This window comes from Kogia breviceps, chromosome 7 (genome assembly GCF_026419965.1).
Source record: "Kogia breviceps isolate mKogBre1 chromosome 7, mKogBre1 haplotype 1, whole genome shotgun sequence".
NCBI classification, from domain to species: domain Eukaryota; kingdom Metazoa; phylum Chordata; class Mammalia; order Artiodactyla; family Physeteridae; genus Kogia; species Kogia breviceps.
The window spans coordinates 20,950,559-20,962,651 of record NC_081316.1 but is presented as its reverse complement, the minus strand read 5'-3'; the positions used below and the strand labels follow the sequence as shown (position 1 = coordinate 20,962,651).

General features: G+C 63.8%; 1 protein-coding gene across 2 annotated transcripts in view; it reads left to right on the top strand.

Annotated features, from left to right (window-relative positions):
* The window catches only part of KCNQ1 (potassium voltage-gated channel subfamily Q member 1), a 344,375-nt gene that overhangs the window by 51,279 nt on the left and 281,003 nt on the right, over nucleotides 1-12,093 (top strand). For both annotated transcript variants that reach the window (XR_010841317.1, XM_059070209.2), the window contains exon 2: nucleotides 1,691-1,781. Coding sequence is in view for 1 of the 2 variants with exons in the window: in XM_059070209.2 (XP_058926192.1) it covers nucleotides 1,691-1,781 (91 nt within the window). In the remaining variant the exon portion in view is untranslated. The remainder of the gene's footprint in view (nucleotides 1-1,690; nucleotides 1,782-12,093) is intronic.

The window sequence follows — 12,093 nt, the reverse complement described above, 5'->3', positions numbered from 1 at the left end:
GCCCCAGGCCGGGCGAGGGCTGCGGCTACCAGGGTCCTGCTGGGAGCCACTGCGGGACTCGGGGCTGCATTCAGACTGTGCTTCGGGTCCAGCGTCCTGGTGGGGGCTAGTGTGAGCCGGGCTGTACCCCGCCGAGAGGAGGGTGGTGCGCAGAGGAAGGGGCCAGCATGGGAGAGACGAAGCGGGGAGCTGGGGACTCGATGGAGGTGCACCTGAGCAGGTGCGGGCTGAGTACCTGCTGTGCGCCAGGCCCCGTCCCCGGCGTGGGGGTGCAGCGGGGGTGGCACCCCACAGCCCTCCTCTGGGGGCTCATGGTCTTGGGGGTGGATGACGCGGAAGGGGGCAAACAGGCCCCAGGCTTGGCAGTGATATATGAGCATGAAGGACACGGGTGGAAGCATGTGGGGGTGAGTGTCGGGTTCTGTCTGCAGGTGAGGGTGTGGAGCTTGCAGGTGGGGCACCGGCAGGTGCAAAGGCCCCAGGGCCGGCGGCGGAGGCGGGGCATGCTGGGAAGGATCTGGGGTCAGGGTCACCGCGGTGTCATGCGGAGGTGACGTTGGGGGCTCACTCAGTGGCCGGGCAGGGTGGACTCTGGGGCCCAGGGTGGAGGCCAGCGCTGTGGTCAGGACAAGAGACAAGGCTGACGAAGGGGAAGGGTACAGAGGGGAGGCTGGGACCCGGCTATGCAGGTCCAGCTGACCCAGCCCGTGCGAGGCACCGGGAGAGAGGTGGAGATGAGAGCTGTTAGGGGGACCCCGAGAGCTGCGAGAGAGCAGCCGGGTCTTGGGGTGGGCTCCCCAGGCAGGGAGGAGCATCTGGGCAGCCCGGGTCCTGTGTCCCCCAGGAAAAGTGGACGGGGGGAGTGGGCTGTGTCGGGCAGCCTGTTCTCAGCGGACTTTGAGGGGCCGGGAGGGAAGGTGGGCTGGTGGGGAGGAGCTGTGCAGTGTGGGGAAATGCAGGGGGCTTCCTAGCGGGCACAGGGCAGGCATGTGGGAATGGGGGGATGGAGTGAAAGCACCTAGGGACAGCAGGATCTCAGTGGGGAGAGGGCCAGGGCTCCTGGGTGCTGGCAGGGGGTCCATGTCGTGGGCCCAGAGAGCTTTCTCCACATCTGCACCCCCGGGGCCATGCGAGGACCCACCTGGAGAGTGTGCTTGGACCCCCCGGATGACCCCCCTGGAGTTGCAGCACAGGCGCCTGTGCTGCAACCCCTGAGCCTCATGCTGAGCGCGCTGCCCTGGTTGTCGGGACGGCCGCAGAGCCGTACGGCCATCACCGCTACGTGCAGGGCGTTCCCCTCCCCCAGAGGAGGCCCCTCCGGCCCCCGGAGGTCACCAGGCTTCTCTGTGCTCTGTGGATTCCGTCCCGGACACCTTAGAGACAGCTGGTGGACAGGGTCTGGTTCTCGGCATGGGGTCCCAAGGCCCATATCCCACCATAGCCTGGCTCAGAGCGCATCCCTTCGAGGCGGGTGTGATGTCACGTGCCACTGGCCGTGCCACACTTTGTGCACTGTTCACGGCTGGTGGTCAGGGTTGGCAGCCCTTGCAACCCTCAGAGCCGGGGAGGGAAGGGCCTGGTCCCTCAGGTGGCAGGCGCGCCCGCCTGCGCCCCAGGCCTGGGCCGTGCCTGGGGGGGAGGCGCGGGCATCCTGGCGTGGGCGCTGACTGCGTGTCCTCCTGTCCCGCAGCTTCCTCATTGTCTTGGCCTGCCTCATCTTCAGCGTGCTGTCCACCATTGAGCAGTATGTCGCCCTGGCCACGGGGACCCTCTTCTGGATGGTACGTAGCAGCATGAGGGACCCTGCACTCTCATCCCCCCCACCCCCCTGGCGTGTGGACCAGGGGGTGGAGCCAGCTGCTCCTGGCCTCTCCCACCCACAAAACACCCCTCTGCCGGAGCCCCCTGCTGGCTGGCTCTGCAGGCTCGCCCTGATACTGGGGTACTAGAGGTGTGGGGACGCCCTACCCTGGCACCCTCACCTGCCAGGATGTGGCCGTCAGGCTGAGAAGGCCGAAGAATGAGAGGACCCCGGGGCCTGGTGGTCTGGGAGAGCTTCCTGGAGGAGGGGGCTTCTGAGCTGGGCCAGGAAGGAAGGACAGGAGGACACGGGCACAAGGAGCCGGGGTTGTGGTCTGCTCGGCCTGCGCTGCGGCCCCGGGTCTGGCTGGTACTCGGACCCTGCAGGTGTCTCAGCCCCTGCCCCAGCCTCTGGCCAGGTTGCCTCCCTCCCTGGCCAACTGATGGCTGCAAGCTTGGGTCCCCAAGTCCTCATAACGTGGCCTTGAGGCAGCGCCTGTTTTATCTGCATGCTGTCGGCTCCACTTCCCCTTTGATGTTTCTGGATTTGGGTTCACAGGAGTTTCCCCCTCTCAGGTTATAGAGAAACAGCCACAGCTGCCTCTAGCACTTGTCCGGGTTAGTCGTGCGGTTTTAAACTGTTGATGGCAGTGGGCACGCCCTGGCGTGAGGATCAGATTCCCTCTCGTCTGCCCCCTCTCAGCACCACTTACTCCAAAGTGTGTCTTTGCTCCCCAATGTGAGGAGCCATTTTTACTGTGAACCAGATGTCCAGATGCCAGAGTCTCTACTCTGGGATGTCCCTGTTCTGTCCACGGCTGTTTGTCCGTGCATCTCTCCCAGAGCCATGCTGCTTTGCTGATGTCTGCACTAAAATCTGTTTTACCATGTGGTTAATATCTGTGCCCAGCTCTTCTCTTTCGGGGGCAATTCTTGCCTGTTTGTTTGTTCTCCCCAGTGACCTTCACACTCAGCTTGTCTGCCTCCCAGAAAAAATCCGATGGCGTTTCATGAATGAATCTGGGGAGACCGACATCTCTCTGGGGTGGGGCCTTTCTGTCCACGGTCAAGCCGTATCTGTTTTATCCAGGAGGGTTTTATGGTTTTGTAATGTGGGCTTTAGACCGCTGTTGTTATTATTTTTAATATAATAATAGTTGTTCTTGTTAGTTGCCATCACAGATGGGATCTGCTCTTCCGTTATGTTTCCTGGAGGTTATTCTGGTGTCTCGGAAAGCCTTTGCTCTTATCACTTGTACAGCCTGTGACTGCCTCGGTTTTGTTATTGTTTGCAGTAGTTTTTCCTCTGGTCCTTTAGAGTTTTCTGAATTTGGAATTGCTGCTGCTTGGTTTGGATTAGCATGCTGTTCGGGTGCGGAGACTGGCATCTGTCAGTCACTCCGGCTTACCCGACCAGGCGTAAGGGGTCTCCCCATCCTTCTCTCGAAGGAGTGTGCCAGCCCGGGCAGAGAGGTGCCTTTTCTCATTTGGGGGGTGGGGTGGTCCTTCGAGTCCAATGAGAGGGCATGATTCTAAAGTGATGGCGTTGACTCCTGTCAGGTGTCTTTCCTGCCTCTGTGGAGGTGACGGTGGATGTCCTTGCTTTCCCGGGATAACTGTCCCGGCATTTTGTTTTTACTGTCCTATTGGGTTATACTTTCTCCATACTATAAAGGTAGGAATTTGTTTGAAAAGTAGGACGGCCACCATCCCAGCAAGACGGATGGCCTTTTGGGGTCATGGAGCCTTCTCCCGTTCGCCTGGTCCTGAGGACCTATGGGAGTAACCCCGGTGCCAGCCAGGTCCGTGCTAAGGCCCCAGAGGCCGCAGCTCCTTGCAGAAGTGCACTCGGGCAGTATGGCGGCTGCCATTGGCCTGCAGAGAAATGTCCCCAAACTCCTGCTCTGGGCAGGTCCTGGGGCAGGCCAGGGGTCATCTCCCTGTGGGCGAGTGGTGAGCCAGAGATGCTTCTCTCTGCTGTGGGCATCCCGGGTGCCGTGGCCGGCCGTGTGTCTGCTTCCCAGGCAGGGGACTGTCCTTCCCTCCGGCCGGCCTCCTTCCCACCTCCCAGACTGCAGGGGAGGAGCTGTGGGGGGCAGGGAGAGAGTGGAGAAAGTGCGGGGGGGGTGCTCTCTGGGGCTTTGGGTTATCACAGGGTGATTTGAGCCCCTGCCCAGACCGCACAAAGCACGTGTGCTCTGCGAGTTGCTCCTGGGGTCTCCTCGTGGCCACAGTAACTGAGGGCTCAAGAGGCAGCGGCTGGAAGGGGCCAGGAAGACCTTGCTGGCTGGGCCCGGACTCCAAGGCTGCCGTTCTACCAAATGTAAGTGCTGGTGCTGCTGGGCCCAGGGGCCCGGTCGGCCACTCGCCCCTGTGTAGGTGTCCTGGGGCTGTAACAAAGTCCACAGCCCTGGCGGCTTAAACAACAGGATGTATCATCTCCTGGTCCTGGAGGCTGGAATCCCAGACCCAGGTGTGGGCAGGGCTGGGTCCTCCCGAGGCCTCTCTCCTCGGCGTGTCGACGGCCGTCTCCTCCCTGTGTCCTCACGGGGTCGTCCCTCTGTGTGTGTCTGTGTGCTGATCTCCTCTTCTTATAAGGACCCCAGTCCCGTGGGGTTAGGACCCACCCTAGTGACCTCATTTTACCTTCCTCGCCTCTTTGAAGGCCCAGCTCCAAATACAGTCACATCCTGAGGACTTGGGGGTTAGGGCTTCCACATAGGGATTTGGGGGGGGACACAGTTCAGCCCATAAGGCCGCCTGAGTGACTGGGGTCAGTTCCTCCTCTGCTGGGAGGTTCACTCTTAGCAGCTCCAAAGACACTGAATTCCCCGGTTGATATAAAGCATCCCAGGGGCTGCCCCCGCACCCCACCCTGCCGCCCTGGGCCCTGCATCAGCACCGAGGGTCCTGAGTTCGGGTGCCCAATCCTGTGCAGCTCAGGCAGGGCCTCTGGGTGCAGCTGGGATGGGCTGGGTGAAGCCCACATAGACTCGTGGCCCGGGAATTGCCACTGATATCAGCGCGTCCCAGGCCCTGCGCTGGGGGTGGAAACCAGACCCTCGGTGGGGGGTCACCCCAGGACCACCCTGGGGTTAGGGGCAGACCCTGGCAACCTCGGGCCTCGCCTCCACTCTCCCCTTGGCCTGGCCGGGAGCACCTCCCTCCCCAGACAGTGCTCTCACCTTCAGACAGGTCTCCTCGTGGCAGCTTTCATGGTGCCGTCCCGGCCCCGAGTCCCGGCAGCCCCCCTGCCTGGCAGCCCCCAGCCCCTGCCCCCCCACTCCGTGCTTAGGACCGACCTCCACCCTCAGTCCCGGCATCTCTGAGGCCCGTGTGCCACCTGGTGGCCGTTCTCTGCAGTGCTGGCACCGTTCCCCTGCTGAGGATGCCGGCTCGGCCGAGCTGAGGGTGCGGTCCTGCCCCCTCGCCCTCTGGGGCCCGGGATGCGTGTGCCAGCGAGCAGCTCCCCTGTTCCAAGCAGAGGGCCCCATGCTGTGGTCGCATCTCCCGTCCCACCCCTTTGAGGGGAGAGACCCTGTGCCGCCTCCCTCGTCCACCCCCGTTCTCTCACATCAGCACCTTGCGCACTGCCACCCTCGTGTCCCCCCAGGAGTCCTCTCCACACAGCAGCCATTGGTTGCGGGGGCGACTTTTCAGAACAAAACTCTGATCATTCTAGAAGCCCCTGGTGACATTCAAGATTGGCTGGGCCTCTCAGGCCCCCAAATGCTGCTCACCCGGCACTGGCCCTGCATGTCTTGCCCCACCCCCACCCCCACCCGCTGCTCCCTCCGCTCTGATGCACTGTTTGCTGACCCTTGGACACTCCCGGCCGCCTCGGGGCCCTTGCACGTGCTCTGCTCGGCATGTCACAGGACCGGCTTCTCCTCTGGTCAGGCCTCGACTTGGCCGTCACTGCTTCAGTACCCCCTCCCTAACCGCCTTCGGCGGGGTCCCCGTCCCTCCTGAGGCACACCCCGCTCTTGCCCCAGCGGTCTGGGTGTGACATGGGTCTGCGGGCGGGAGGGGGCAGTCACAGGGTCTGTCTCCTTTCTCTGTTCCCCACCCCCGAGGGCAGGGCCCCAGGGGCTGCGACCCCTCCGCAGGCCCAGAACCGTGCTTCCGGGGTTTGGATACCCCTCCTTTGAGCCCACGCGCCCAGAGCTGCCCCGGGGGGCACCTCAAGCTGCTGTGCAGTCCTGGGCCTCGGTTTCCCCATGTGCAGAACGGAGGGCTTGAGCAGGACGGCCTCAGACTTAACCTTTTGATGGCCTTGCAAGGTTTCCAAGGGTTTCCTAACTCACTGGCCTGTGGAGACAGATCCTCTGCGGTGGGTTTGAGCTGGCTGTATCCAGCTGCCACTGGAGTCATGGCCATGAGGGGTGTGGGGCGTCGGGGATACTGGGAGGAATGAGGCAGCCAGGGGCCCAGCCTCCAGGGTAGATGTGAGTTATGTCCGGGGTGGGGACGGGAAGGAGGTAAGAGGTGAAGAGGGACTGGGGGGTGAGGGTGGGGGTGTCTGCGGGGATGCTGAGGGCTTCCTGGAGGAGGGACCGCCCTGAGAGGGGAAGGAGGAGGTAAGCCGGTGCTGGGGGTCGTGGGGACGGGCAGGTACCCTCCTGCAGCGGGCAGCCTCAGGTGGGCCGGGCAGGCGCAGCGCCCGGGAGCTCTCGGTGGAGGTGGCGGTCTGCGGGGCGGGGACGGCGGCGGGGGGGCCCAGGCGGAGGGAGACCGGGCGCGGGGAAGGGGCCGCGGGGGCGGGTGTTTGCAGGCGGCACAGGGCGGGGCCTCGGGACACCAGGGGGCGCTGTTGTCCGCGGATCGCGGGCACCGCTGGCCTGGGCCCAGAGCTCCCAGTGGAGCCAGGCCGCATCCGGGAGCCCAGGAGGGGCCGAGCGTGGGCTCCACACAGGATTCCGAGAGCTGCGCGATGCGTAAATGGTGGAGAAAAAGTCATTCAAAGCTGCGTTTTCCCAGAGAGCCCATATTTCTTCCTTTCTTTTCATGCCGATCGCTTTTATGGGGCCAGAGAGCTGTTATCTCAGCTCTGTGTGAGGGAGCCCCAGGGCGGCCTCCGAGGGATTAAGCGTTCTGCTGAACCAGGGAGATTTGGGGGGCCTGAAAAAGCCATTTTGGGTGGAATCTCATCTCTGCTGCAGGGTCTGTCCCAGGGCTGTGAATGGGCCCGTTTGAGATCTGAGCCTTGTTTGTGGTTTCCCGGGGAAAAGGGCCACTGCCAGGGCTGCAGGGCCGGCTCCCAACATGGTTCCTGAATTCAGAGGAAGCCGTGTGTGTGTGTGTGTGTGTGTGTGTGTGTGTGTGTGTGTGTGTGTCTGTGTCTGTGTGTGTGTGTGTCTGTGTGTCTGTGCGCGCGCGTGTGTCTGTGCGTGTAGGCGTGCGGTGTGCTGTGCGTCTGCTCGTGCACATCGCCGTGTGCCCGCACGTTCGTGCGCATGGGTCCGTGCACGTGTGCTCTGTGCCCGTGTTTCTGTGCGCACGCGCGCCTGTGGACGAGTTCTGGGTCTGGGTGGCTCTTCTGTGTCTCCCCCTGTCCTGCTGCTGTAGCAGAAACACTCCCCTCCCCGCTCTCTGGAATAAGAGACCCAGGCTGGGCCCAGGTGAGGGGCTGGTTTTTGTCTCTGAAATCGAGGGTTAGTTTTTTTTTTTTTCCTTCCTTTTTCAAACCCCACACAAAGAGAGAGGCACTCAAAAGCACAACACAAACACCGCGTATTCCATGCCTTCTGGTGGGGAACATACCAGGGAATTGTCCTGCGATGCTGCGGTTAAAAACCCCGTGAGCCGCGGCCCGGAGGCCTAGGGGATGAGGTCATTGCTGCGGCTTCCTCCCCGGCCCAGGCCCCTCGGCGGTGACCCAGCCCTCCCGCCGCTGGATCACCCACCCCGGGGCTCCGGCTCCCCCAGCACAGAGCGAGACTCTCCCGTCCCCTGGGCCTCAGTTTCCCAGATGCAAAACCAGGCTCCATGGGACTCTCTGGGCCCCCTTGGGCCCCTCTGCGGGCCTCACTTTTCTCAGGAACGCAGTCTAGGCTCTGTCCACAGAGCGCCCCCCCCCCCCCGCCCCCCAGCGGCCCCAGCTCACACTCAGCTCGGGCCTCTGCAGGCCCTCGTGTTCCCAGCTTCTGCTCTCTACACCCTTCACATGCCAGTAAAGACGACCGCGCTAAGTCAGGGCCGGTGGCCCCCGTGGGGAGGCTGCCACGTGCACGTCCTCTGCTCCATCCTTCACTCACATGGAGGGGATGAGACTCACAGAGCTTAAGTCACTCCTACCCAATGTCAGGGCACCAGCGGGTGGCCCAGGTTTTCCATTAACAAACCCCAAGGTCTTGTTGTCTCCGAGGCCACCTCCTCCTTGGAGTGCTCTTCTCCCAGCCGTCTCCTCTCTGCTTGGTGAACTCCTACACATCCCACAAAGCCCCGCTCCTATACATTTGCTTCTGGGATGCCTTCCTGCTCGCCCAGTGACATCACTGGCTTCGTCCTCCAGCGCTCTGGGAAGATGTCATCGCCCCCCGCTGTGGGGCCTTGAGCTCCTTGGTCTCTGTCCCCAGCACACAGGAGCTGCCCGGTGAGGACTGGTTTCCACTGCCTGGGCCTTTGCTGATGTTCTGCCTCAGAATGTAGTCCACCTTTTCCCTCCACCCTGGTAGGGGTGTCCTCGCCTGCGTTTGTTCAGCCAGTGAGTGTTTCTTGTGCACCCACTAACATGCCAGGGTCTGTGTGCAAATAGCAGGGATTCTCAGGGGCAGGACACGGGCTTCATGTCTGCACCCCCAGGGCCCTCCCCGTGGGCCCTGTGTAAAAGGGGCCAGCACCGAAGCGTGGGGAGGGACTGACCCCCCGCCCCCAGGAGCCAGAAGGCGGTGGCGGTGCCCTTCTGCGAGCACACGTGTATGTGTGTGTGGACACACATGTCCCACCAGGCCAGGGTTGGGCCTTGGCCTGGCTCAGGTGTCCCGTTCGTCCCTCTATAGGGCAGAGGTCTTGGCTGCCTCATGGGCAGCGACTTCCTGTGGGTAGAGCAGAGCCTCTTGGGTTTGGGGTAGAAACACTGAATGCTAAGGGACAGCCCCACACCGCAGTCTGCATTCCGACATTTCTGCCCAGTGGAGCTGGCTGAAGTGTCCCGGGTCTGACTGTGCAGCCTGGGGGTGTGGAGCGGCCCGCGGCTCCAGGCCACAGGGGCCCCCTCGCTTGTGCTCCCTGAGGCTCTGCCCGGTGCCGACCCAGGGAGACGGGACAGAGGGCCGCTGGCCTTGGGGACGGGAGAGGGGCTGAGCTGGGAGTGGGGGTCCGGGCTGCTCCTCGGGCAGGTGAGGAAGGGCCCCACCCCGGACAGTGCGTGTCTGGGGAGAGGCAGACAGCTGTTTGTCCACCCCGTGCCAGGTGGGGTGGGCAAGGCCCAGGCAGCGCCTGCACTCCCCCGGGTCTGGGTCACCCCTGATGTCCCCGTGTGAGTCCGTGCACAGAAGCTTAAGGGCCGCCAAGTAGAATTTGAAGCTGCTGCCCTCAAGGGGTCTTGGCTAATTCTCCAGAGCCCCTTTGCCACCTGGTGGGGACCCCTAAGAACGAGAACCCAGACCCCCGGGATTCTGTGGATATCGGCCTGAGCCACCTCTAAAGCCCCAAGCCCCCTAACCCAGGGGCCCGGCGCCCCTGATCCCTGTGATGGGCCCCTCACTTCCTCTAGTATCTCCAGGGCATTTCTCTACCACCGCCCCCATCCACACTCAAGTGTCATTGCTTCTCCCAGCGCCTGTGGCATTTTTTCCTCATTGTGTGAGGTTGTTGCGGGTTTTTGGCTTCCTCGGCCTGGAGTGGCCTGGGCCCTCCCTTTGGGGTCTCCCTCCTGGGCTTGCAGGGGCGAGTGCCACTGTCCCTACCTTATAAGGGGGATGGTCCCCCAGCCCCAAGGGCATCTGAGCAGGAGGAGGCCGAGGGCTCAAGGCTCGCGGGGCCCTCTCTGGGGCCCAGAGTGGTGGCTCGGGCTGTCCCCAACCCCGGGGCCCTCGTTTATGCCCGCCAGGGTCCCCGTCCCCAGGGCTGGCTGCGTTCCTGGCCTAGAGGCAGCTGCTCCTGAGGGGACAGCTGACATTCCTTCTTGCGGGGTCTGCGCTCAGCCGAGAGCCGTGAAAACGGGAACCCTCAGCTGTAACCGGAACCTTCCGCGGGCTCACGGGCCCTGTGGGTGGAGAGGTCCTAGGGCAACTTGCGCTCGCTAACAAAGGCGCCCTCTGTGAAGCCCACGTCCGTCTCGGGCCAGGACTGTCCTGTCCATCAAGTCGGTTCAGAACCAGGGGAGGGGGGCCTGGGCAGGAGGTGGAGGAAACTGCAAAGTGTTTGAAACTTTCCCGAAAAACACGTAACCCGATCCCGCGCGAGTGGCCTGCATCGGGTCACGCCCCGGGCTGGCCTGGCAGTTTTACGCCCCAAGCCCGTGCAGGGGAGGACAGGGCCCCACCTGGGGTTGAGGGACGGGGCGGAGGCGAGGGGGGCATGAAGACATCCACCTGCAGCCCCTGGTCCCCCAGGAAGCAGGGCACCTCCTCCAGATCACCTCCTCCGGGCCCTCAGAGTTTCCTCCTGAAGGAAAGCGGGGTGGCGGGGGCGAGGGGGGCGCCCTTGGCTCCTGCCTGGTGGCGGGTGCTCTCGGGTCCCGGGGAGACTCTGTGAGGTCAAGTGGAGGCCCTGGGGCCCGAGACCAGCCAGGGCCCGGCCCGCAGGGCTCCCCACCGCCCCGCCCGCCCCGGCTGTGTGAACCACTGGGTCTGGGTCTGTTTGTTTCTACAGTGTTTCCTGTTTTCAGGCTGTAAAGCTCTGTGCTATGAGGTGGGTGCCGGCGATTTAGCTGCCTTCCGGGGCGTCTTTGCGGGGAGCCTGCTGAGAGCCCCTGGCCGGCACCCGGTCCGCCCTGGGCTCTGCGAGCGTCTCCAAGGCTCCCCCCTCGGGGAAGCCCGTCCCGCTGGGTCCAGGGACCGCGGGAGGGAGGAACGACCGTCCCGCTAGTGGAGGCTGCTGGGCTGGCCTCCCCTCCCTCAGGCAGAAGGAGACGGGGCCGGGACGGCAGCAGCCCACGGCCTCTCCTGGCACCCGCAATGCGTGTGCGTGTGTATTTGTGTGCCCACGTGTGTGCGTGTGTTTGCGTGGTCTCCAAGGCTTTCTCTCCAAAGCTGCCAGGTGTCTGGGCGGTCTCATCCTGCAGCTCTCCCCACTGTACCCCCCTCTTTTCTTCACCCTTTTCCAAGGTTGTGGAGACTCAGCTCCAGGGTGGTGACCAGAGTCAGTCTGAGCTGCCCCCCGTTGGGGTGCGCGGGGGCTGGGGACCAGCGGGGGCGTCAGGGTCTGGTCAGCCGGGGAGCTTGGCCTCCCGTGTCGGCAGGAGGGCCTTTCGGGCCAGGCGTCCCTCTTGCCCTTCTGGAAGGCGTCAACTGTCCAGGAAGGGGGTCTTCGCCTGCACCCAGGCCGCCCATCAGCCGCCCCCCGGGGGAGGGTCTGGCCAGTGCGGAGACGGGGAGACCGCTCCGTGTTTTCCGTCCCGCCTTGTCCGCCGGAACGTGAGGGTCCAGGACAACAGTCAGACGTTGGGGTGCGGGCGCCTGCTGCGGCCCGCGGGCCCCTCCACTGGGGATTTAGCGGGATTAGAGTGTGCCGTCCTTGGGACAGGTGTTTCCTTTATGCTCTGCCTGGGGGCTGGAGAGAAGCGCGTCATTAAGTGCCACATTCAGTGGGGTCTCCGGCTTGGGGTAGCTGGAGGGCCGGGTTTTGTTAGGGCTTGTTTTTACATCTGACCCTGACCAGCTGGAGTGCCTTGTTTTAAGCGCGGGGTAACAGCTGACATAACATAACGGGGATCAGGCTGAACAGGCAGCCGTGTCGCCGGGCGCGGGCGGGGGCCTGGCACCGGCGCTCCACGTGGGGGCCGCCCTGGGGAAGTCGTCAGGGATAATGGGATGAGCCCGGCGGGGCCTCGTGGCCGTGGGGTGCACGGCGCGGTGGGGTCTGCCAGCTGTCACCCCCGGACGGGGGCTGGGGGCTTGCAGGTGCCAGAATAATCGCCCCAGGAGCCTGCATTCAGATGGGCTATAATCGTGTTCTCTGCTTCCCCAGGTCACGGAGAATGGGAACCAGAGGCCCCGGCTGTGCGCCCATTGAAGTGTGCCATTGTGTGACTTCACGGGCGGGAGGAGGGGGCTGGTGCAGCCCTGCGGGGTCGGGGGGCCGCTGCCCGTGCACCTTGCCCCCCCCCACCCCTGCGCTCCGACCCCT